This window comes from Gobius niger (assembly GCF_951799975.1).
Source record: "Gobius niger genome assembly, chromosome: 2".
Taxonomy (NCBI): Eukaryota; Metazoa; Chordata; class Actinopteri; order Gobiiformes; family Gobiidae; genus Gobius; species Gobius niger.
Window position 1 is genome coordinate 14,699,069 of NC_136853.1, and position 27,663 is coordinate 14,726,731.

Consider the following 27,663-nt stretch of genomic DNA (forward strand, 5'->3'; position numbering starts at 1 on the left):
TAAATTCAGGAAGCGTCCATATCGGCAGTTTACCTCTGGTTACGCACCAACTGTATCTTTACGATTGGTTGGTCTCAATCCTCCATAGCCTAAACGTAATATTTAGTGCATGACTGTGCGAGTCAATAAATGTTGTATGCCTGTACACCTTAAGACGTATCATACTCTCTGCACGCTGACATCGCTCTCGTAAAAACCACAGAAGCGAGGACAACTGCTCCTCCTAATGTCTTTCCACTTGACTCTTATAGACTTGCATTCCGACGTGAGTGAGCTCGAAGCGTTGCTCGTGGAGTGGGCAAAAAAAAAAAAAAATGAATACTGGTGTGAACGTAGCGTGAATTCCCTCCCACTTCGTCATCACCTCCGGTATCTTTGCTGAGGTTTCTCTCTGCACCCCAAGGCCAAATATTCATTCAGCGCGTACCGAGTGCGTCAAGCGCGCGCTCTCTCTCTCACTCACCCTCATTCGCTCTTTTCTCTCTCTCTCTCTCTCTCTCTCTCTCTCTCTCTCTCTCTCTCTCTCTCTCTCTCTCTCTCTCCCTCTCTCCCTCTCTCTCTCTCTCTCCTCTCTCTCTCTCTCCTCTCTGTCCCTCTCTCTCGTCTGCTGCTGCTTCTCGGGACAAAACCGCGCGCAGCTGTTCTCTCCCCAGACGAGTCGAGTGAGTGCACGGAGGTTGATCGCTTTTGGCGCGGGTTGGCACTTCTTGTGACAAAGGACAAGTTTTCCACTGCGCGTTAAAAGTCGAATGATTAAACTTGTGTGTATCGCACCGTATGTGTTCTCGTGTTTCATGCGGCTGCGCTCCACAACGAGGTGCACTTCACTCTTCTTTGCCTTGGAGCGTGCGTTCTGATTTACCCCATGGATGCTGCTGCTGGTGCTTTGGGTTGTTGATTCGTGAGCTCTCTGGGACATACCTGACATAGGGGCATCGCAGCTTCGCTGTCTCCCCACACTTGTTTGAGGAATAGCTCATGTGCACGAAGATGCAAATCGTTTTGCCAGTGCTGTGGCTGATACATCTAGCCGTAGCGGCTCCTTCTCAGACCACGGAGCAAGTGGACACGGGGGTGGTAAGTTAATTTAACATTGGCTGCATTTGGAACGTTTTCTTGCGCATGAACGCACCTTGTCATATTTGGGAACGACCAAAGGCGATGTTATTTGCTTAATACAGTATCAGGGTGTGCACGTTTAGTCACACGCCTGGGTTGCTGCTGGGACCACATTCGCTTTTTGTTCCAAATCTAGTTTTTAATTAACAGTTTATCTCTGGGTTTGAAACTTTTTGATCGACAACAGTGACAGTTTCAGTTTTTGATGCTTCAGTCTGTCAAAAAAACAACCTATGATTGGTGTGAATGGTTGATCCACAAGTTTAAGTAGAGTTGCAGCCAAAGAATTGGATGACATTAATCTCATGAGGGCCATTGGATACTGGTCCACGGTTCCAGAGATTTAGCTCAGAAGTCTGAGTTTGATCTGGGATTTTGATGTGTGTGTTTGGTTTAAAGTCTAAAATCCACTTAGGAATCAGGTTTGGTCTAAATAAGTGTATAGTTTACTAGTTTGTGTTTTCTAGTTTAGCATAATCACTATGATTAAACGTGTAAAAATGAACCCTGGTTTGGTCCTTGATCCATGGTTCAGTTTTGTCTCCTTTCATTCTGTATATGCTGACTGCTCTCCCGGTTTCATGTAAGCACATGTCTGGGATTAGTTTATTTAGGTAATGAAGAGTCTTGAATGCAAGAGTTTCATGATTGGCTGATGATCTTTTTAAGCTAATTGCAGTCAGGTCCGAAAAGTACCGGTTTTGTAAAAAATAAAAAAAAACACATACAGAAAAAACACAAAGATCTTTGCAATGTTCTAACAAGTTTTGTTACAATAAAATTCCCAAATTTTCTTTGTACGAAGAACAGTAGAATCTGCTCAGTGTTATGAGAGAGACCAGCTCATAAACATGTTTAGAGTGTCCGTTCATTCAGTGTCCCCAGGCAAGGCAATTTACCCAGTGTGCGAATGCGATGTGTGAGTGAGTGTCTGGCCGATGGCACAGATCAGCAGCCTCACTCACTGTATGTCAGGTGGTTTTGTTGTCTGCAGAGCCCATATTTGGCGCACAATCATGTCCATTCAGATTTAGATCAAGATTCAATTGCAATTAGAGTCATATTGATGAAAACAGCAGCTGGATATTGGCAGGGATAGTCATCTTTAATACAAACCATGATTGCATTCTTTTAAATGACTCTTGGAAATTGGCTCCTTCTTCTCTTTCGCCTGTCTGTGGCTGCTCCCATGTGCTCTGAATTTTAACACTACTCAAAAGTCAGTCAGTCATTGAACACTCACATACACAATGAGGAGAGGGGAGAGAGGCACCACCACAATATCTGCCCCCCACATCTCAAATCACAAGCGCTGTAATGACCGGCCATAAATAAATGTAAATGTATTTGGCTTGGCGTGGTGTAAAGCCCGCATGCACAGTCTGCTGACATAGTACATATCCGCGCTGATGAATGGGACAGGGACAGCCGGGGTGGAGCTGCCCACGTTGGCCTGGACTGAAGACCTCACTGATGGGGTGCTTTTTAAAGTTGAAATAAAGAACTCATGATACTCTGATTCACTGATGAGAAACATTGTTGGGGTTTTCTGAGTCATTTTTATGAATGTTTAATGACACCTGCCCATCGCTTCTTTGATTTGGTTCTTTTCTGGTGTTTATCAGGACCCATTTTCAAAAATTGGAGCACTTGAAATTCCTCCTACTATTCTCCTTTCTCCCCTTTGTCAGCGTAGATGGTGATAGGACAATTTCACGTGTTTTGGTAGAAAATTGTGGCTGAATTAACTATAACTTTTTTTTTAATAATAACTTTTTGTATTGTTATTATCGTAAGTTAAAGAATAATATGCACCTGTCCTATATCACATGAGCTCTGAGGATCTGTTGAATCTCTTTTTGATCTGAAAAGGTTTACTTCATTAACCCAGGACAACAGGCAAGTTTTGTATTTAGTTTGGAACTAAATACGAAACTCGGAAGGCTGACTTACAGTGTGTAAACCTCCGGTGACTGCCTTTAGCTGTCTGTGCAATTATTGCAAGTGATAAGACAGATGGACGGGCTGCTCCTCAGACCACAGCTTCTCTCCCCTGGGGAGAGCAGATTGACTTTTAAACAAGACGGGTGCCGTGCGGTGAAACTGCACTCAGCTGCAGAGGGCAGGTGGATAATTGGCTGTTGAGGCTTGGAGAGGTTGGCCCCATCTTCAGCCCGGTTGTGTCCATAAGTGCTGCTTATTAGGGCCCTCCAAAAACCATCAGGCATCTGACCACTGGACTGTATCAGAGACTAGTGCTTGATTTCCTCGTCCTATTGGGTTAAGCTGTACATTGCTGTTTCTGACAAAGGTAGCAAAATGTACTTAGAGGTGATAAATGGCATAAAAATCTATCTTAATTTTTGATACTTATTATATATGACATACATTTTATTTTTTTTCTTGATTGATTTAAATGTATTTCTGCCTCTGGAGTGGTAATAGGCTGTGGCTGTCTGGGTGCTGTCCTATGGGGGCCTGATGGAGGTGTGGTGTCTCTGCCACGCCCCCTCTGGGCCGCAGCTGTGGCTGGTCTGCTGCTCCCTGTGCAGATGCTCCTCTCATGGTGTTTCTGTGCCCAGCCTTATGTGCCTGATGTACTCCATTTTTTACTCTGTTCTGTGTGTGTGTTTGTGTGTGTACATGTGCGTGTGTTCTTGTAGTTACCACATTGTGAGGACCAGTTTGAGTTTTTAACCAACAGGGTGAGGACATTGTTGGAAAGTGAGGAGGTTTAGGTGTGTGTGTGGGAGTGTATGTGATGTCATTGTGATATCTGTGTTTTTATTCTGTAAAGCACTTTGTGATGCACCTGTATATAAAAAGAGCTTTATGAATAAAGTTTGATTGATTGATTGATTGATGGATATCCTATTTAGTTCTTGAATATGCGATTTATAAGGGAATAAATATGTAAACATCCAAATTTCACCTTGTTTTTTGCAGTTCAAAGAATCAGGCAAAAAAAAAATCTTTGAAAAAATGTTTAAAAAATTGGTAAGTTCAAGATTGGAAAGTGTGGAGTCTGTAGGAGTTACCAAAGTGCAAATGTTGAGTGTAAAGAAAATGAGTGTAAAGAAAACCTCATTTTGAGAAAAAGAAACGGGCTCTAACATTTTGTAATGTTTGAAATTTGTATATTTCTCCTGTCTTTGCCACATCAATGGCCACAGCTGTCTCTCAGAAAGGAAATGACTATATTTGGATCACAGCATCCTCTCGGTCATATGGGCTACATGTGGATACCAAACATGTCAATATTTGTGAATGAATATGCATGAGAAACCAGCCATGCAGTTATTTCTGAAAATCTGTGGCATGCTCGTGGACAAAACGTCTTCTTTTCTTTTGCTCTGACATTAAAACCAAGATGTTAAAGTCCTATATCATGCAAAATCGACTTTTTGGAGCTTTTAGCCATGTTGTTATGCTATTTCCTTATCCAAAACACCCCCAGAGTGGCTTTTGGCTTCATTCATGCAGCTCTCAGTAATCGTCCTGAATCCTGCTCTCTGAGCAGCTGCTCCTCCCTCTCCTGGTGAACGACTGAGTGTTCAGTTGTGTCGTAACAGCGGAACGGAAGTGCTCGACGTCTGTAAAGCAATGTCTTAATTCTATGCTTACAGCCTGATTTTAATTTGTAAAACAGCTTTTTCATTATTTCTGTTGTAAGAGAGAAACAAAGAGAAAAAAAAAAAAGAATTAAAAAAGGATGTGCCTGAGGTGCTTCAGCTGTGGCCAAAACAAACACATCCCTGAGCGTCTGAACAGATCAGTCATGTTTGCGCTGCAGCTGTGAAGATGGAGCTCGTTATAACTGGACACACCTGTTCTTCATTCTTACCTAACGACAATGTCACGGAGAAAAAGAAGCGCGTTTGGCTACGAGGACTTTATTCAACCTTCCTAAAGGAGAGGCCACTCGTCAGAAGTTTTTTTCTCTTCGGGATTCGGCGACTTTCACCAAAATAGTGTTTTTCTGTGACTGTCTCTGATGGATGTTTGGTGAACCTTCGCCAGAGTCAAAGTGGATTAACTTTTATAACCAACACGTAAATAGTGTGTTAGCTTGTGTGTGTTTATGAAGCTGTGTTGCAGATGTCAACTCCTTATAACTGCATCGTGAATTAACTTCACTTATTGTTGTTTATTTATATTACGGTAAAGTTGTATGTGCGGAGAGAGGGGGCGGAGTTAACTGAATCGAAGCGCTGTGTCTTCCGGGTTTGAAAAATACCTCCAGAAAATACTTATATTTATCACAAAAATGAGGGCTCCATAATGGTAGAGGTACAATATATCATATAAATGCCTATACTTTACTTTGGAATGGCTAAAATAGCAGGATATAGATCCTTTAAGGGAGAAAACTAGAAAACAACATGTTTTCACTTGGCGTGTCTTGCCTTAATCTTAATGTTGGTCTATTATAGACCCTTTGGCCAGTACACAGTAATGTGTTACTTGGTACATTGTTTGAGAACCACTGATGTGTTTTGAGGAGAATATAAACATTGTCTATAATATATACTTACTTACTCTTGTCTTTGGGTTTAGCATACAGTAGTAACATATGAATGCTAACAAGGCTAAAATTTGACAGGAATCATGTCTTATGCCCTGTCAACTCATGCATTCTGACCAGAATAGTGCACAAATACACGTTCCTTATACAATAGAAGTACCAATACAAAAATGGCATTCTTATGGAACACCCTCTCCTCATCAGTCAGTCTCTGTCCTTACATCTTCAATGAGAATGCCATGTGCGCGGGAGAGAGAATATGGTTGAGCCTCCTCCCTCTCTTCTGGACCTCCTAATCCGTGCGCCTCTGCTCCTAAGTCAGTCTTGCTCCTGTAACACATGCCCTCATTAGCTCTGCCTTTGCTACTGATGAGTGTGCACTTCACCACCAGAGCATCGAGTCTCGCAGCACAGCCTCTACGTTTTATCTTCCAATCGAGAGAGGAAGCTTTATGCCGCCTGTGCCGTCTGATTATATCCAGAAGACCAGGGATTGGGGGGGCTCAAACACAGAAAAAAATATGCACTAGCAGGCAGAGCAAAGATATGTGCTCATCTGCGGAAGGTCAACGAGAATGGCTTGTTCTTCAGTTTCCGTTATAATGAGAAAACAAATTTGCCCCTGTGAGATATATTTTTATATATATTTTCAGGACTTTTCTTGTTCTCACACGGAAACGTTTTATGCATTTGATCCATCCTTCAACCAGTGCCTCGGGGCAACTGATCCGAAGCAACTGTGCATGAGAGAGAAGAAAGAAGAGGTATTTCTGCAGTCATAGTGGGTAATAAAGACAATCCGTAATAAAACAAAGAAAAACACAAACACCACAATAACAAATACAAGACTTTTTAAACATAATTAATACAGGGTTTGTACTGGAAGCAGCAGGGAAATTAAGGGCTTTAGCAAGTTTTGGATTAGTTTTGGTCCTAGGCCCTAGCTTTAGTTAACAAATGTTGCATACAAATTGAATCGACTAAATCCAAAATCCATTTAACCAGCTTTTATTACATTATATTTCAACCTGACAAGACGAACAGAGACAGAGTGCGTTCGGAAAGTTTTATTAAACATGAATCATGATTGGGGCTCAGACCCTGGTGGAAGGTTACAGTAATGATATGTAATACATGACGTTGATGGATGACAACCAGAATCTTCCTGGTGGTGGTAGGATGAGACTCGGGGCGGCCAGTTGACGACGAGGAGGAGGGGCAGAGGAGGGGTGCAGCACGGCTGGGAAACGGCCGAGTGATGGACCGGGGAGCTTAAGAAGGGGATCCTGGGCGATGAATGGCTGAAACGGGAATAAGCAGCTGCTTGAGCTGGGCCGTGATTGGACGATTTGTAAAGGCTGCCGTTGATGAGGTGATGATTTTTTTTTTGGTATGGACAGAACAACAGCATTGGACAAACCAGATGCATTGTTTATAGTGTTATAGCAAACTGCTAATTTGCAACACTCGTCCATGGGAGGCTGCAGGTACGTCTTCCAGGTGAATTTGTGCTGAAGCTTCATTTATATTGTTTTACTGGTCTGGGAACAACTTTATCAAACTTGCTCTGGTACTATCCGTGGCTAATCTCTCTTTCGCATGCTGATAAGCCTGTGTCCCCAACATCTATCTTTTTTAGCAACTTTTGTTTGCAAGTTTGCACAAATTTTTCTACTACTCACAGATATTTGGTTCATCTCATCTCATCTTACTTGAAACTAAGGGGTAACTAAGTAAGGGATAATGTATAGAACGCTGGTCATTATCGGGAAAATAAGCACCGACAGGGCGAACCTGTTTCGCCCTGAAGGTGCTTATTTTCCCTTATTATACGGCCATTTGCCAACTGAACACACAACATAAACTTCATACACTTTTATGAAGGTCGAAAGGTTTATTTAATGACTTCCGTGACAAATAGTTCCCAAAAGTTTGCGTGTTGCTCTGCAACGTTTGGCTAGGCTAGAAGCAGCAAGGCTAGTAGCTAGCCTAGCTACTTAGTTGAAGGCGCAGTTGGAGGAATGGTGGTGAATCTCTTGGTAAGTTGAAAGTCAGACTCACGCTAACTTCACGAGCAATTCCCCCAACTTCTCTCGCAGTGACGGGGACAGATAGTGTCGCTACTACGTACGCGCGGAGTGATATGAAAGCACGAACTCCGTTGCCATTGGCAGCGGTCATTATTTTTTTCAGAGGTCCTTTATCAGAAAATAATGACCGGTAGAACGTTGGGAAATCCCATTCAAATCAACGGAGCTTCTACTTACGTTGTGAAGAGCCGTATAATAAGGGGTTGTAAAAGCCTGAATAAAAAAATTTGTAGCATTTGAATAGTTCTTATTTAGTCCTGGTTGTGTGTGACTGAAGTTACTGTATACTTTTTTCTTGGTTTAGTCCTGATCAAGTTTAGTTTTAGCTCTTACTTTGATATGTACTAAATCTTGTATTAATCTACAGTATAGTTTAGTTCTGGTTCAGTCTTCATTTAGTTTAAGGTTTTGCAGTTTGGACAGAATTCTCCCCTGGTTTCGACAGCCTGCACCAAAATATGTTTTATCTTTTTGCTTTATATCTGCTCTGGTTTAGACTAGATCTAGAGTTGCTTTTGATCAAGTACTTTTCTGCCTCATTTTGCTGATTGTATTTTACAGGAAATGCATGAATTTGTTTTGATGATAGCTGTGAGCATTCAGGTGCTCTTCGAAATCTGAGCTCCGAACCACTTGTATAGGGATCGAGGCACTTTTTTAAAAACTAGCTTATTATGGCCATGTCTTGCTTTAAATTTAGACAATAAAGGTCTTGGGCTTTGTTCTGTCCTGTCCATTTAACACAAGTTTTTACAACATTTTCCGCAGACATTGTCGCACTGTACGGACTGTAGGCAATGGTTCTCTTCTTCTTGCTTTGTTTCGGCTGTCTGTGCAGTTCCCGCTAAGTGTAAAACTTCTTTAGACACTTGGAAGTTTTTTAAAAAGAGGCTGTCACAGAGTTATATCCTTAGAGGCCCATTCAAGCCGACTCTTAAAGGCGGCTGACACTTTATTGGCTGCCAGAGTAGCACAGCGGCGTGGAACTGATGTGTGGCAGTTCACCAAGGCGCACCCGCTAAATTATGACACGAACATATCCACACACATATTCAAACTCCAGGTACATGATTTAAAGTTGATGTTATGGGCAGGGGTGGCGTGCTTTTTTGAAAATACTCAGCTTTTAAGCGATGCATTGTGACATGTGTGTTTGAGAGGGGAACTGTTCCTAACTGGCAGAAACCCTCTTCTGCGCGTGGTTAGAAAGCATCAGATTTCATGGGCTTTTTGAAGATGTGGTGCCTGTGGGGAAAAAAAGCATTCACAGTGCATTCAAGTCAAATAGGACACTGGCACGGACTAAAAGGACACTGACATCAAATAATCCCATCTCATCTTTATTTTCCCATTTCTGTCAGGGGCCATAACATCATCCGCAACTACTTCTATACTATTAGTATGACTACGATTATAATCTAGTATTGGCAGTTTTATAATAATCAAGACAAAAGAGGCTTATTTTTAATACTATTCATTACAGGCCAGTCTTTATATTCACATTTGAAAGTATACATACGCAATTTCCTGCACAATTCTCTAAATAGTACCTCACATTTAGACAAATCGACGTCTAGCACTCAAGCTGTCTTCCCAATTATTGCTGCTTGTGTAGGCTTAAAGCAGCACTAAGTAACTTGTTTACCTTAAGTACTTTTCGTAGTCCGTCTGGGGGTAATATAAGTGTTAATGGGATGATTGGGGGGTTTCATCTCCCCCTGGTGTCTCTGGCCAGAAAATCCCAATTGCAACTTCGCTGCCTACGGGTTGGAGGCCCCAATACACACTAATGGAATCATAAAGAAGAAGCTAACAGGCGAACGGGCAAAGCTAACTGCGGGCTAGCGTCACTTAAACAGTATTTACAGCCAAGTTTGAGTGAAAATAATAATCTCCATTGTGTAATTGTATGTACAATATCCCTCTTTCCCTTTGTCTTTTCTGTCAGCGTAGTGTTTACTCTCACGGACAACTAATGAGTAAAAAAACATACCATGCTACGACACCTGCAGTGGTGCTTATGGCCTCTAGGGGCATGAGTTACTTAGTACTGTTTTAAATACATATGTCCAAAGTAAAGTCATTTTTAGCAATGAACTTTCTCAGAAAACTGCAGACTTTCATTCACATTTTCAGGGAATAGCAACAATTAAACCTTTGCTGAGAGCAGTGGCTATTACTTTAGTGTAATTCAATTGCGTGAATCTCTTTCTCTGTTTAAAAGATCTGTATCATGCTATTTTAGCCATTCCAAAGTAAAGTATAGGCATGTATATGATATATTGTACCTCTACCATTATGCAGCACTCATTTTTGTGATAAATATAAGTGTTTTCTGGAGGTATTTTTCAAACCTGGAAGAAACAACGCTTCGATTCAGTTAACTCCGCCCCCTCTCTCCGCGCATACAACTTTACCGTAATATAAATAAACAGCAATAAGTGACGATGCAGTTATAAGGAGTCGACATCTGCACAGTTTGATAAATGACTAACACACATGCTAATACACAAGCTAACACGCATTTGGATAAACTCACCGCTCTGGTCCAGCGCTGTTAATGTTATGGGACTCGCGTTGGTTACAAAAGTTAATCCACTTTGATTCTGGTGAAGGTTCACCAAACATCCATCAGAGACAGTCACAGAAAAACACTATTTTGGTGATAGTCGCTGAATCCCTGAGACAAAAACAACTTTGGACGATGGCCTCTTCTTTAGGAAGGTTGAATAGACTCAGTCCACGTAGCCAAACGCGCGTCTTTTTCTCCGTGACATTGTCGTTAGGTAAGAATAAAGAACAGGTGTGTCCAGAGTAGGTTATAACGAGCTCCATCTTCACAGCTGCAGCGCAAACATGACTGATCTGTTCAGACGCTCAGGGGATGTGTTTGTTTTGGCCCCAGCTTTCCTGGAAGCACCTCGGGCACATCCTTTTTTCTTTTTTTTTTGTCTTTGTTTCTCTCTTACGACAGAAATAATGAAAAAAAGCTGTTTTACAAATAAAAATCACGCTGTAAGGCATTACATTACAGAGGCCGAGCACTTCCGTTCCCCTGTGACGTCACAATTGAGCACGTCAGTCGTTCACCAGGAGAGGGCGCCGCAGCTGCTCAGAGAGCAGGATTCAGGAGGATTACTGAGAGCTGCGTGAATGAAGCCACAAACCACTCTGGGGTGTTTTTGATAAGGAAATAGCATAACAACATTGCTAAGAGCTCTAAAAAGTTGATTTTGCATGATATAGGACCTTTAAAGTAAAACTACTCAATGCCAAAACAAACTTATTATTAAACCTATTAATAATGACAGTTTCACCATGACAATGCCGGTTTGCCCATCACTACTACTTTCCCGTGTTCATGTTGTGTCTTTTGGCAGAACAGTCCACCAATTATGTGCTGGGCCATTATGTGAAGGTTGCTGGAGAGGACACATGCTGCAATGTGTTAAATAGCCAAAGGATATTGTAAAGTTTCCACCACTGAGTGTCATTGAGGAGTCAGCTAAGTAAATCAAACACCTTGCCACAGAGTCAAAATAACGTTGCTGACCGCCTTGGGGAAATTATTTTGGTTCACTTGACCAAGAAAGAAGGAAAACAATGGATCAATGAACAATGAATAACAGACCAGTTCAAAAATGTAATAAATAATAAACACAAAAATAAATACACCAAGCCAGGACATCTTAAAGCTAAATTGCACGCCTTAAGAGTAAGAAAACATACTGTAAAGAAAAATATCACATTTTGGGAGTTGGGGAGCTCCAAACGACCAAGGGAACCACTGATTCCTTCATCATCCGGGAGTTCTCCATCTCTAAACCCCAGTTTCTCAAGTTCAATCTGTCGTTGTCATCACTTGGTATTGCTGCGGTATGTCAACCACTAAGTTACGATGCACTTCATTGATTCCAAAGGAAATTCAGTTATTCAGCTGCTTACATTAGTCATACGTGACAATTATGCAACTGTTTAAGAAATTCATACAATTAGCAACACAGTGAATAAACTACAATGTTCCTGTGCTGTCTATCCTCCATAATATAATATACACAGTAGTAGTTTTACAACGTAGTAGTTAATACACACTTTTTCATTTGTTCTCCTGTTTGGGGAAGGAAAGGATCCAATTGTATTTGCATTTAACTGTTTCGGTGCGTTCCAATCCATCATACCAGTTCAAAAGCGTTGTCCTTTATAACTACTGATTTACAAATGAAGCGCTGCAAGATTCCCATTCAGCATGACTTTTTTGATAGTGCTTTTTGAATGGTCTCTGGGCACATCTGACTGAAGGGTTACTTTGGAGCACTTTTTGTTCCCCCCTCTCTCTCTCTCTCTCTCGCTCTCGGTTATATCCATAACACTTTGATGGGCTTTCCATCTCACAAAGCCACAGTATGGATGGCTTACTACGTCTATTAGAAGTCCCTTCACAGCACTGTGGCTCCACTGGTGCTTGATTTTTGTGCGGTCTTGGTTTTGAATTTTGCGGCCCACCAATAGAAGACTGTTACAGCTTTCCGCAACGGAGCCGCACGCGATCTCCTCTTTTCCGTTGGCTCAAACTTCACTCACTTTTATTGCTTGCGTTTGGGAGAGCAGCGTGCCCACTCTGAGCCTCCCCATATAGAAAGCCTCAAATTAGCCCCATGTGCATACTGCTATTTTAACCGGCTTGCCCCTCCCCCTTTCTTCTTGTCCCAAAACCAGATCATTGGTTGCCACATGATCTTGTAATTACAGTGGTTTCTGGTGGTGCGCTTCGCTCAAATGCAGAAAATAACCCACAGGACAACAGACTCTCCCTCTGTGAATCGACAACTTTAATAGGCAGATCAAGGGAACCCAAAGCAGCAGTGAAGCTCCTCTTTTGAAATTGCTTGCAGAAACTGGCACAATGAAAATAAATGGGGTTTGTGAGCGCGGCTGTCACTCGACTCTCCTCTGTTTTTCCCTCTGCTCTGCATCAGCTTGTGTATGCATCTCTGGTGTTCCCCAAGCTCAGTTAGGCGTTTATTTGTGTTTGTCATTTTGGTAACAAGTCATGTTGAAAAGAACGGGTGATTTGGAGATTAAAGTGTACAGGGATAAAAAACAACAACTCAATAACAAAGAACGGGATGCAATCATTATGTGAAATTCAACACTCTCCGGCCTCTCCGACGAACATTCGATCATTTTTGTCTCGTCATGTTTCAGTTATCAAAGAGTATTTTTAGCTTGCTGTCGTTACGTTATTGTCCTGAAAAAAAGGTGCGTCAAGTCTTCGTTGACTAAAACAACACTCGATTTAATTCACAATGGAAATGGAAATATGCATCCATGAAATGATTTTTAAGAAGTATAAAAAATCTCAGTGATGTGGATATTATTTCATACACTACAATGATCTGCATAAGGGTTATTTTACTTGCACTCTGGTCCAACAAACTGCACTGCCCCATGTACTCCTCCATGCAGCGATCACTTGTACAGCAACAGACAGGAAGAGCTGTCTGTTGCTACTGGAGTCATATATGTCCTGGGATAGACAGATGGAAGACAGCCGACCGATATGCACCCATAACCTCTACCCAATCACTTGCTCCTTTAAGCAAAGGCAAGGTGGGGAAGTGTCTTGTCTAAAAAGACAGCTTCCTGACAGCAGTTGGAACATGGTTTGGCTAGAGCTCCACTCATTTGGCGACTTAACATTTAAACCCTGGGGTAGACTAACAGAAACAGCTACCTTGCTCACTGTCTTTTCAGTCACTACTGCAGTGTTTTGTTTCTCAAAAGTGCTTGGTAAAAACTATTTAACTATGCATCAAGCAAGCAAACAATGCACTTCACTGGCATTTCCCCCAAAAAACAGTGTCAGTAATACTAATAAGTGCCACTGCAGGTGTCGTAGCATGTTGCGTTTTTTTACTAGCTAATTGTCCGTGAGAATAAATACTACGCTGACAAAAAAGACAAAGGGAGAGAGGGATATTGTACATCCAATTACACAATGGAGATTTTTTTTTTTCACTCAAACTCGGCTAAATACTGTTTAAGTGGCGCTAGCCCGCAGTTAGCTTTGCCCGTTTGCCTGTTTGCTTCTCCTTCATGATTCCATTAGTGTGTATTAGGGCCTCCGACCTGTAAGCAGCGAAGTTGCAATTGTGCTTTTCGGGCCAGAGACACCAGGGGGAGATGAAAGACCCCCCAATCATCCCATTAACACTTGTATTACCCCCAGAGGGACTACGAAAAGGATTTATTATGGTAAAAAAGTTACTTAGTGCTGCTTTAAAGGCACACTGCGTAGCACATTTTGGATTATGCTGTTGCCATACAAAACATAAATGACCAGCTTGATTCAGCTATTTTACAGGGAGTAATTAAAGAATGGATATGGATAACCTTTTAAAATCTTATATTTGGCTGCCTTTAGTCCATATCTAAGCTGGAGACGAGCTGGAGACGTCCCACTCCCTAAGGTTACAGTCAGGTTTTAGCAGAGGTGAGCAGCTCACAGCAAATCCACATACAGTATTTATTTGTTAATTTTTAGGCGTTTTTCAATACAATAGAAACATCTGCAATACAATTAATGTTTGTATTTTATTCTAATTATTTGGTGAAATGTTACACGGTGTGGCTTTAAGAATTCGAGTGAGTGGATGGTTCCTTGAAATAAAGTACTAGGAGTGGAGGATGTGATTTTCACTTTTTCCAGACGAGGGTTTTTAATGTTGTGCACACTACAAAAAGTAAATACTAAGCATAAATGACTTAATCATTTAGCCTAACAAGATAAAAAATATTGATTTTGTGGTGGCTGTCACTAATTTAGATGTTTTTCCCAATCGGACGAAGATTACTTTGCCTGTTCGATAACATTTGAGACCGTTAAAAGGTCAGCTTGCTTGAAAAAAGAATCTGCCAATGGGACGTGGGCAATTTTCTTACCCCATTGGCAAAGAAAAGTATCTCAAATAAAGACAAAACGTGTTAAAACGAGTCACAAACATCTGAAATAATCTATGGAAAATGCCCAGCTACATCTCAACGCGCCAGAACAACTCAAATTGAACCGATTAGGCTCAAATTGAGACATTTAATCTCGTGACAGAGCTCTTCTTTCGCGCTAAAAAGACACTGGCATTTCTCCACAGCCTCAACTTGATGTAGTGCCCTATCCCGTCCCATTGAAGTTCAACGACTGGAATTAGCCGTCCTAAAGAGGAGGCAGAGATTGAGTGTGGGGGCAGGGATGAGATGCGGTCTCCATCTAACTATCACAGGCAATTATGGGTGCACTTTTTTCCGGTCGCTGTTGTATTGTGCTCCCCATCATGTGAGAATAATGAGCTGCGGCGCTGGGCAGATTTTATGTGATGGAAGTGATAGTGTGAAGACTAGGTTGCAGTGTCTAGACTGGTCACATATTTGGGTTGGGGAATGAAGACACAATGTATAGAGGCCCACACGGAGCACCTGTGTGTTCAAAAAAATGAATTCCTAGATACTAGATCTATACTAAAAGTGGTGTGGAAGCTAGATATTAATTTGAGCAGGTGTCTATTAGAGAATTAACAATGGTGTTTGAGAGGATAGATGATATAGGCAGCAGTCTGGATGTCTTATACAGGAGATGTTTATTTACCATCGGTGCGCTAGTCCTACCATTCAAGTCTGTCTATGCTTCCACAGAAAAGGGATAAATATCCTCTCAGAGCGTCATACTGATACACAAGCAAACATTCAGTGGCTGAGAGTGGGCGCCTGAGCACCACAGTCAAGGCTATGACAGCGATAGTACGACTGCACAGCTTGACCCAGTATGATAAATAGTAATTTAATGTTATACTATAACAGTATTGATACTTTCTATGTTTCCTCCGGGCTGCGCACAGAGCAGCCCCTCCTCCTCCTGCTCGCTCCCAGAGTGCAGGTAGGAACCTGCTGCGCTATGATCAAAACTTAAATTAGAGCTACAAAGTACTCGCCTACACCCTGAATAAAATTGGGCTGGGCGATATATCGATATATTTTTTAAATGAGATATGGAATTAGACCATATCATGTATATAGGGATATTTCAAATTTAAAGGTTTATCTTAAGCTGAGCACTTTATTTTGTTTTATTTAAAAGGGGCTAGATGCAAGTTCGCCATTTTTTACTCACTACTGCCACCTCAGTTCATACATGTAGCTGCAGCTTCTACATTAAGCTTGTGCAGGACCCGAAGTAGCACGTTTTTGAGCGAAAGTGCAGGATTTTAGAGGCAGTTGTGGTGAACAGGTCTGAGCTCATTCTACACATTAGGACATTGTGGTAACATGTAGGGGGAGGAAAATACATAATTTTAACTTTTTGAAACTCCGTATAGTCCCTTTAAATGTGCACTGTATGGAGCTTTGTTATACAGTGTAAAACTACTCACTGGCTTTGACTTTCACTTAACATTTCATTTCACAGCTCTCACTTCGCGGAAAAAATATCGGGATATATATCGTATATCGATATTCAACCAAAATATATCGGGATATGACTTTTGGTCCATATCGCTCAGCCCTATAGTACTAGGTTGAAAGGAGCAGGCGTTTTTATGGAAACTGTAGAATTTGCTATTATGGCTAATGTTAGCTTAGCAGCATCCATTGTTTTACATGTATCAGTTAGCATTGGCTATTAAGCCGTTTTTTCTCGTAAAAAAAATGTCAGCAAAATTAAATTTTACCAATGTCATCTGTTTACATGTTACCTACCTGAACATGAATACATTTAGAGGAATTTTAAAGGCCAGTTTTTAACATTGTGCTTTGAATGAATGCACTGTTCTGCTCCTAAATGTGACTGTGTTTAACCTGATGGTCATGGGCCAAATCCAGTCTGTAAACACTTAATATTGTAAGTTAAATTGCCAAATACAGTATAAGCATTTGACTATGTGTATAAACAGCTAATCAGAGACAGCAAATTAGACCCTTGATTCTACTTAATGTCTCAAGTACATGGTAAATCTGAATAAACTAATATAATGTTGAGTATTCTGCAATGGAGATGAAACAGTGCAGAAGGAAAGAGACAAGAGTTTTCTACAGCAAGTATGAGATTTAAAAGAGATTTTTTTTGCTGTGGTATCAGAATCGAGAATCGAAACGCTTTCTTATTAATTTTAGATTTATGGTCGAAAGCCTTGTCTATCTCTACATTACTGATTATGAAAGAACAGTAGGAAAAACACTATAGGCTGAAAAAAATCTTTATGGGTCGGAATATAGTTTACGTATTTGGTTTGTGGCTTGTCATATTGTTCCAACACACCACATAGATAAAAGGCATGAGTCACAATATAATAGTGGTATGTTCTGTCGATTTGTTTGGCGCATTGAGTTGCCTTGTGTACGAAATGCGCGGTATAAATAAAGTTGCCTTGGCTTGTTTTCCTCACACTGTTTGTTTGTTTAACATACTGTATGGCTGCACAGAGTCTTTGGACACAGTGTGTAGCTTGAAATGCTTTTGCTGGATGATGGAGGCTGGCTAACCTCATTGCACCAGCCTCACGCAAATGAGATGTTGGGGAAAGAGGAATATCCTACAGTAGAGCACAGTATAAAAAGGCCTAATGTTATGCCACCTCTGGGAAACAAGATGTGTTGCAGCACCGTGACAATGTGAGGTCTCTAGCGTCTCAACTAGGCCTCATGTATTTGGGTTAGTATATAAGAACGGGGACACAGTGGGTCTCAGAGTGGAGCTAAATTTATACACTCATTTACACATTCAGATAATGCTACACAGATATCATCTTCATCCAAACTGTCAGCGCGGCAACACATACTTTCTTCTCCCTTCTTGGGCCATTCAAAGTGATCCGTGGCAACCAACTGTGTGGAAAATGAGGTCCCCCAGGGGTAGTTTAGATGAGGCCTACTTCGTCCATGTCAGTGTGGGGCAACCACGGGGCCGACGCCGGGTGGACACCGGCCAGGAGGAGCTGCTTGGCTGGTGCTGGTGCTGCATCGTCCAGCTTTGATGACAGTGGGGATGGGTGGGGTTCAGCCACCCTTCTCCATGAAGTCCCATGCATAGATCCTTTATTACATGATGCAACAGGATGCTGAGGATATTTTTCAGGTGTGTTCAATACACAAGCAGCTATTATGGCGCTGCACTGGAAGACTAAATGCTGAGAAAATATAGTCTCATAATGAATCGAGATCTGGAAGACCCAAAAGGCCACAGAATGTGCACAGTTATTAAAGCCAATGATAGTCATAAACAAAAAAGCAAGGACAGGGCAACTATGTAACTACCAAGCTACTTGAAGTACTTCTTCATCAAAACGATAGACAATAAAGGAGAGCAATTAACTGCAGCAGTGGCCTGAAACAATATATAGTTCTAAGGGAACATTCGCCTTGGCTTCTGAATTAGATGAAGGGAAGGGAATTGTCTTTGCAGTGTATTGTGTTCTTCACATAGCACAAGTGGCCCATATTCATTCATTCCACGCCTGGTGGTGCGACACATGGATCCGCATCTGCCTTTGAGGTAGACTGAAAGAAGTGCGGCTGCCCACACGCCAATGGACCCTCCAACATCAAATATATGACTCACTCACGCACCATTCACCCAGGCTACGACATAGAAAATAATAGGAATTTATTTCCAAAATCTCAACAATGCAACGTGAGTGTTTACCCTGGAAGTAGAAAATGTTTTGCATGGTACAGGGGTACACACTCTATAGTATTTAAAGTATTCATATCCACTTTATGTTATATAGTCAAAAGTTTATTTGATTTGAGAATATTTTTCCTTAAGAGTGAAATAAAGAAAAATCCACAAACCGACCTAAACCTGCAAACATCTCTAGTCTGCTGGATGGACGTGGCTGCCATTTATGCACAGCAACACATCCAAATGTATAAATAGATTATATTGTGACTCACAACTTTTTGGAAGAAAATTGGCCGTTTGAGAAAGCCCTTTTGATTTGATTTGAAGCTTTATAAGGCACAGGGACACACTTAAAGAGAAATCTAGCCTCAAACTGCAATGACCCAGGGAGCTTAAAGCAGCTTTGTGGATGCTGAATGTCCCCATATTCAGTAAACATGGGCCCTCCTAGTCTGACTCAGCAGGGTTGGCTCCTAATGCAAAATGTCAGCCTTGGCCGTCGCAGACATCAAAGCCTTTTATTAGAGCTCTACTTGTATTAATGGAGCTATAACTTCTGCCTGTGGCGGGCAGTGTAAATCTACAAGTGAGCTCAGATTGGCCCAAAAGTAACAACAGACAGCTCAGAGAGACGTTATAGGCCAGCACTGGTCACATTAAAGCCACAAACTGTTTTGTTTATCACTAGATGAATTAGATCGACAGTTTTTTGTTGTTTAATTGTTCATTATTTAGATCCCCATTAGCTGTCATCATCTTGATTATCAGTGACAACAGGTACATACTGTCACTGATCATTGTTTTGCATTTAGTCAATCCTGAATGTAAACGGCAGGTGATTAAAAGTGACAATATCAATGCTGTCTGATGTGATGTGATCTCTGTAATTGTTCCTCCGGAGTCCAGTGTTAGTGTCCTAGGAGGAGGCACTGACCAAACAGGCTGGCAATGTAAATCCTGCTCCCACCAGTTCATTATAATAATAATAATTGTTTGTTTTGGACAGTGCATGTTACTGAAATGTATGTGCCACCAGTGTACATAGACACTGGGCCAAAACGGGTGAAAACACATCCAAAATCACAAAAAGAGTAGGAGCTTGGACCCCCGACCTTTGAGTCACTTCTGCTCTTATCCTGTCTTGACACAGGGAGGCAAATGGTGGAACCGTGACGTGAAGTCATTAAACTCCGTTGAAAAGCACTTTTGGCAGCAAGGTAATCTTTTTTCATAGGAGATTTCTTTTCTTTCTTTCTTTTTTTTTCTTTCCGGGACCCGTTGTTTCTTATTGATCTCGTCTTGGGACTATCATTATGTGGAAAATTGTATCTGTTTAAAGCAGGGGTGTCCAAACTTTTTCATTCTGGGCCACGTAGTGAAGTGAATATCGTATTGAGTTTGTAGTCAATGGAGTGAAACATTCAAGTGCGTGCATTTAGCAAAGATTTCAGCAGTCTTAACCATTAACACCATTGTTTAGACCTGGAACCTTAATGCAGCTCAGACTCAGACTAAGAGAGTTATAGAATCACTACGTTTGAGGTGAAAAGACCAAAGTACCAAACCAAAATTGGTCTAAGGGCCATGTTGCCCCTATGGTTTAATGATTGAAGACAATACTTTAAAAAGCCATTCATATTAAAACTGCATTTTGAAACTTCAGCATTGCATTAAAAACTCTTCCAATACCTCTGCAGCTAAACTGAACTATTCAAAAACTGACAGCTCGAGGCGAATGGGAGAGCTCTCCACAAATCAAGGGACATGCTCTGCAGAGATTTGTTCGGCTTTGAGGTACTTTTCCCATATCCTCTGTATCTGGGGACACGGGGAGACGGCTATTGACCGGCGCAGTCTGTGGACACTGGCTCACTGCCCTGCCACATTACTCTACCACCCACTGAGAGAGAACTTCAAACAGGCTCCTCCAGCGTTTGTCATACTGCGGCGCTTTGGACATTTGGAGAGGGCGATCTGGTCATTTGCTTCTTTATACATATATTTTGCTGCAATTTATAACATTATAGGACTTGACATTGTTGACATTAGCAGCCTCTTGAGTAGTTTGTGTATTTCGTATATCAGCGATCGTATCTACCTCTAGAAACAAACAATGTTCTCTTTTTGAGTCAAACAAGTAGGTAAGTGCTTTATTTGTCTATACAACAAAATAGTGTTCAGGTATTTGTCCTGAGCCGCGGCTAACCTGACCAGCATGTTCTTGGAGGTTGGGGAAACCCTAACACCCGGAGGAAAGCTTCAGTGCTCCTCTGATCCTCTGAAATGGTCCACCTCCTGGGTTTGTCCCTGTTTCAGAGCGTGGTGTCCTGCACTGGTCAGCTGGGCAAAATACTGCAATTGCTTACTGCTTTCAAACGTAGCTAATTTTAAAGAGTTCTTCTAAATATTTACCAGATAAGACTTTGTTCAGTGTGTTGTTGGTTTGGTTGGTTGACAATTGTGTCATTTTTTAAAGGAGCTATATCATGCTATTTTAGCCATTCCAAAGTTAAGTATAGGCATGTATATGATATATTGTAGCTCTACCATGATGGAGCACTCATTTTTGTGATAAATATAAGTGTTTTCTGGAGGTATTTTTCAAACCCGGAAGACACAACGCTTTGATTCAGTTAACTCCGCCCCCTCTCTCCGCGCATACAACTTTACCATAATATAAATGAACAGCAATAAGTGAAGATACTTCACGATGCAGTTATACGGAGTTGACATCTGCAACACAGCTTCATAAATGGCTAACACACATGCTAATATGCTAACACACAAGCTAACACACGTTTAGATTGACTCACCACTCTGGTCCATCGCTGTTTACATTGTGGGACTTGCGTTGGTAAAAGTTAATCCACTTTGGTTCTGGCGAAGGTTCACCAAACATCCATCAGTGACAGTCACAGAAAAACACAATACGAGCGATCGCGATGTCGTCACATCCGTTGGCCGTGGTAGGCATTTTACATTTTCATATTTGATAAACATTTTATTAAAATACTATAATCAGCAAAAACAATGTCTTTAAACAGTGCAATGCTTCTCTTGCACTGTAACAGATCCATCATTTTAGAAAACCGAGTTTGAGGCCTGTATGCATCAGCTGTTGCCTACCATTCACCAAAACATCCGGCGAAAATTGCGGAAGTAAACAATAACAGCGATTGCTCGTATTTTGGTGATAGTCGCTGAATCCCGGAGAAAAAAACAACTGAAATAATGAAAAAGCTATTTTACAAATTAAAATCAGGCTGTAAGACATTGCATTACAGACGTCGAGCACTTCCGTTCCGCTGTGAAGACACAACTGAGCACTCAGTCGTTCACCAGCAGAGGGCGGAGCAGCTGCTCAGAGAGCAGGATTCAGGAGGATTGCTGAGAACTGCGTGAATGAAGCCAAAAGCCACTCTGGGGGTGTTTTGGATAAGGAAATAGCATAACAACATGGCTAAAAGCTCTGCTAAAAAACTGGGCTGGACTATCAGATAGTAAACTATAATGCAATGTATACATTTTTCTGATAATCCAGTGCTCAAATTATTTTCCTTCCATTTCTACTTTGCACTTTGGGATTTTGATTAAAATCCTTTGTACAACAACAATGTACATGATAGACAGGAGGAGCATTGTTTAAGCTGCTGCCACGGCACTAAGAGCAGTCACCAGGGCAGATTCAAAAGCCACGTAGTAAACATCTACCCAGCCCTATCTGGCCATTGCACGTGACATGATGCGGTTTTTAAATAGCGTTTCCGTAGCCAAAGGACTAGGCCTGCCAGTGGAAACACGGCAGAACAATACTCAATCATTCACAAGTGGCTCAAAACAAAACTCCTGGCATGTTTTTGTTGAGGACACACGTACACACGCACATCATTACGTCAAAAATATTCACGCTTCATCATTTCACATCGGCTCAATATGTTTATTCAACAATGATACCATTTGCAAATCACACGCGAAAACCTCAAATCCTGTCTGCTTTTTTAGCACCAATTTAGCTCGCGCTTTTGACTTTGTTCTGTTGAAATCTCCACATGAAAAAACCCTTGACCTAGATTTGGTACATCTTACTGCATTGATTTCTCTCTTCCCATATTTACCCCCTTTCATTCCGAGATATTTTTTGGCTTGTTTTGAAACTTTCTCCCCTCTTTCCCTTCTCTATTTTTTTGTTGGTGTGTGTTCTACTTCCTCGTGAGCTTTTCGGGGCGTCTCATCTCCTTAATTCTCTCCTTTTGTCTGTCTTCTCTTTCTTCGCCACCGCCTGCAGAAACCGACTGTTGTTGAGCAGCTGTTCCTGAAACCGGGATTAACTGATTCACTTACAGTCACATTATAATCCCTGTGCGCACTCACAAAGATGCAAATGAGGAAAGGTTTTCCATCTGTGAAATTAACCAAATGCGCCAAAATGAAAGCACATAGATCAGAATGTATCCTATGCTTTCAACTCGTAAAGTCTGGAGCTCCATACTGCGTCTGCATTTCCGGATGCAAAGTGCCTGAATGCTTCGTATGTGCCATCTGTTCACTATATATATGCATCATCATCTAACTGAGGACTTTTGTTGTTAGCTTCTTCTTATTTCTGGCGATTTATGTACATGTACAAAAAATAAATAGGTGGATGGCTCACTGAAAAAGCTTTTCAGTTCAGTAGAGATGCTGCTTTCTGAGGAGAAGAAAAACTTGTCCAAAAGCCTGCAGGTTCAACTGATTTGACGACAGCTTCCTGGCATCTCTAATTTGTTCCATAGCAGCCAGAAATCTGCACAGGTTATATTGCAAGAGGTTATATCAGGGGGTTCGAATCCCAGTACCTGGTGCACAAGACAAGGCAAGACCATTCACCACTTTGCCTCCAGTGTGTGCGTACACTGGTGTATGGATGAGAGTTTGAAGTGACTGGTTCCTTGCTGTAAAGCACCTAATGACGGTAGAAAAGTGCAGAGGTGGGAGAGTAAGTCACTGAATGCAAGTCTGGAGTCAAGTCCAAGTCTTGACGGTCCAAGTCCCAAGCAAGTCCAAGTCAATCGGTCATGGGCTCAAGTCAAGTCAAGTCATAGCTTTTGTCAAGTCAAGTCAAGTCTTGCTTTAGCCGGCAAGTTACGTCAAGTCACAAATGCCAGCGTGTCTACTTTTCAAAATCTGTTCAATCTTGAAAATAATAAGTACTTTCTCAAGATATAGCGATTTTGAAAATTTAGGCTAAAATCAAACTTTTTCAAATCTCATGGATTTGGATTTAAAGTCTAATTAATATTCAATCGCCAAAAAATTCAAAATATATATATTTTAAATGCTCCGGTCTATGTACAAAATTACTGGGACAGCATTTTAAGGAAGGGGGCCCGGGGGGAGCGACTTAAAAAAAAAATGAAGCAGAATCTTTTAAACATGAGCTGCTTTTCCTTGTAGTGTGAAATATAAATATAAAACATTTTTATTTTTGTTAGTTTCTGGCAGTTTTTCTGTCAATGGTTCCCCTGTAATGCCCCAGCCCCTGCATACTCGGATTCGCCCCTGCAGCGCAGCCTTCCGTCCCGCTGTCACTGGGCTGTGTGCGGATGCGTAAACTAGCCTCTAAATGCTGCAAACTTTGTGTGAACGCCTTAAAACATTGAAAAGCCCCAAGATTCCTGTTGATTAATCCAGCTCTTACGCATCGTCGTTCTGGAGGCCGCCCGTCTGCGCTGTAGTTACAGTCCATTGTTTCAAATGTTTTCCTGTCCATAAATCTTCACCTCTTCACTGTCGTATTTCCTCCTGCCTTTTCGCGCTGTATTGATCTGACGCTCCGTCGGGAAACCGAACACGCATGCAGCTAATTACCATATGTAAACATAGATGCGCCGCTTTTACCAAATGAATCCTGATCTTTCGACAGTTTCACTCAAATAAATAATAACGTAAAGTCACAGCAAGTCACTGAGAGTCATTGGCCTCAAGTCCAGTTAAGTCTCGAGTCACAAACAGCAAGTCCCAAGTCAAGTCAAGTCTTTTTGGAGCTTTGGTCAAGTAAGTCTCAAGTCCTGAAAATTGTGACTCGAGTCTGACTAGAGTCAAGTCATGTGACTCGAGTCTCCCACCTCTGGAAAAGCGCTATATACGTTTTTGAAAGTACATGCAAAATGAAAAACTGATTAGACCAATCCTATTAAACTGGGCTTACACTTTTCATGGGATTTAGCCCTGACAATCGCACAGTGTAAGCCCTGCCTTAAGACTGAGAGCACTTTGTTATACAGGTCTACAAAAGGCACCCTATTTTTCTTTGAAAACTATTTAAACAGTTAATTGTTTTCATTTAAAGCTGGAGGATGGGTTGTAATAGACTGCAGCCAGTTCATAAGGAGGAAATGGATACTTCATTTGGATAAATAGTACAGATAATGGGCTCTGTGATGCCGCCAGAAAACCATTTAGCCATTGCACTGTGTGTGCGGCCTCTGTAGAATCCAGTTTATCTGATCACAAATAAAAAGTGAATGAAATACTGAGGAGATTGCAAACACTGGGCAGTCGGCTGCTGGAACATTATTCTAAAGGTGGCACGAGGGCGCAGTGGTTAGCGCTTGTGCTTCATAAGGTCGCCGGTTCAATCCCCAGACGTGAGCTTTCTGTGTGGAGTTTGCATGTTGTACTCTGGGTGGTATCACTTTATTTTACAGTACCTTGATACATTGTACCTTACTAAATTTAGCACAATGTAATGTGTAATGTATCAATGTGTAATAATAGTACTTTGTAGGTACATAATGTAATAGGACATGAGAGCCATAATGTTAGGGTTATGTCTTATTACATTATGTACCTACAAACTGCTAGTACATATTATTCCATTGTGTATCTAACAAGGTACAAGTTATTACACACTGTTACAGAGCACATTACATTGTACTAAATTTAGCTAGGTACAATGTATCAAGGGTAGTGCAAAATAAAGTGACACCCTAAGTATTTTCCTCCCCCTACATGTCCCAACAATGTCCTAATGTGTAGAATGAGCCCAGACCTGTTCACCACAACTGCCTAAAATCATGAACTGTCACTCAAAAACGTGTTAATTCGTGACGTCTCCGGGTGAAAACAGACAGGTTTGATTTCAGCAGAGTTGGAGACCTTTCAAGTCTCCTCTTGGTCAAACTGTAAATGGCTTCATGTACATGTAACAAAACGCTTCAAAAAGTCTCACCCGGATCAAGTTACCTAATGAAGACTAGCCAATAGTAAACAAAGCAGTAATTAAAGAAGTTATTGTGTGATGCTGAACGTAGGGCATTTTGTGGTGGTTTCATACACTACACAAACACTATTCGTGTCTGTCTGACTGGTCTTGTCCTGGCACTTGACAGCAGGCAGCGCAACACATCGCCATAGAGATCAAAGTTAACGTGCACTTTCGCTTTGGTAGTTTCTATTCTTAGACAAGGCTAATTAAATGTATTCAGTTGCATAAATCTATTTTTGTGGGAAACTAATTAACAGCGCTAATTTGACACCAAAACTTTTTGTTGCACGCCCCACTGCCTCTTCCTCTATTTTTTTTCTTTCACTTAATGCAATTAAAAGTAAATAAGACTATCTAACACTTGTAGTGACAGTATGGCATTGCAAATTAATTAATGTTATATCTGTTTCTATCGTTTCTGGATCAGTACTTACCACACAACCTAGTGGAAAACCACACACACTCAGCTCGACAGTTCAAGGTTTCATTAATAACTGTGGGCTTGAGCAGGTTTCTGCAAGGCTGAAATCAAATGTCTTGAATGGCGTGGGTAACGGGGTCCTGGGGACCAAAGCAAAAATATAATATAGGGGGCCCTATGTTTTTTGAATTGAGGCTGCTAGATCCATTACATAATCGACTAGAAACAAATTCCGGTAACACTTTGTAATAATGGTACATGAGTTCATGTATGATTTTCATGAACTAATGCATGAATTAATGCAGGATTTCATGATACATTCATACATTACTAAATCATGAATTCTCAGGAACAAACATGATCACATGTTGGTTCATGGTTGACTTCATCCCTGAATTAAACGTGTATCTACTGTAATGAATGTACATGAAAATCTTAATCATTCATCATGATCATGAGGATCACATAAGGAAACCATGAATTCACTATAACAGCAATGAAATGACAGTAAAATATTCAACCAATCTTTTTTATAAGGATCATGCATGTAAATAAATTTATGATTGAAGTTAATCCTATAAAGTTATACTTTCTGTTCTTGGCCATAATCTGCAAGTAGTTTTCCTACATATGAGTCATGATGTTCATACATGATCCTCATGATCATGATTGGTTGATTATTTTATTATAATTTCTCTGCCGTTTTAGTTTCATGGTATTCTTATGTGATCCTCATGAACATCACAAGTATTAAGATTTTCATGTACATTCATTACAGTAGATACACGTTTAATTCAGGGATGAGGTCAACCATGAACCAACATGTGATCATGTTTGTTCCTGAGAATTCATGATTTAGTAATGTATGAATGTATCATGAAATCCTGCATTAATTCATGCATCAGTTCATGAAAATCATACATGAACTCATGGACCATTATTATAAAGTGTTACCCAAATTCCATACCTTTGCACAAACAATAAAAGCTACAAAATACAGGACAATTAGCATCATGTAATTCCTGCTGAATTCAATTAACTTACACCTCATAGCGCTCACTATTTTAATCTTGTAGTTTACAACTTTTTGGAACATTTGTGAAAGTACTAAACAACTTTACTCTTCTCCATTAAGGAGGTTCCACTCGCAAATGTGGGTCATAAGTAAAACTCCACTAAACCACAAAGTATCAAACTGTGGATTTGGTTCATGAAATGGTAAAACAGAATCACAGAGGTGTAGAGTGAGAATAGAAGTCCCCAAAACATGACAAATACTTTCAGTGGAAACCAGAAATCCATCCATGTGCACTGGGAGAGCGGACGCAATCACAGCACCAAAGTCAATAGAGACACTATCAAATTAATGTTAGTAAGACCACACAAAGTGTTTCTTCTAGCGGGGCCCTTGATAATTAAGGAGCCCCAAGCATTTGCCTTGCCTAGCTATACCTCTGAACCTGAACCTAGCTGGAGGATTAGCCTGTTGTGCATGTTTTGGATAAGGTGAAAATTGGAGCACCCGGAGGAAACCCACCCAGACCTGGGGAGAACATGCAAACTGATGAGGCTCACAACGTCTGGAACATTCTTCCT

At 41.1% G+C, this 27,663-nt stretch overlaps 1 protein-coding gene across 1 annotated transcript in view; it reads left to right on the forward strand.

Annotated features, from left to right (window-relative positions):
• The first annotated feature begins 666 nt into the window (after positions 1-666).
• LOC306982967 (matrix metalloproteinase-17-like) overlaps positions 667-27,663 on the forward strand; it is a 122,191-nt gene continuing 95,194 nt past the window's right edge. The window contains exon 1 of the mRNA XM_079582609.1: positions 667-1,077. Within this exon, the coding sequence (XP_079438735.1) occupies positions 979-1,077 (99 nt within the window). The 5' untranslated portion in view covers positions 667-978. The remainder of the gene's footprint in view (positions 1,078-27,663) is intronic.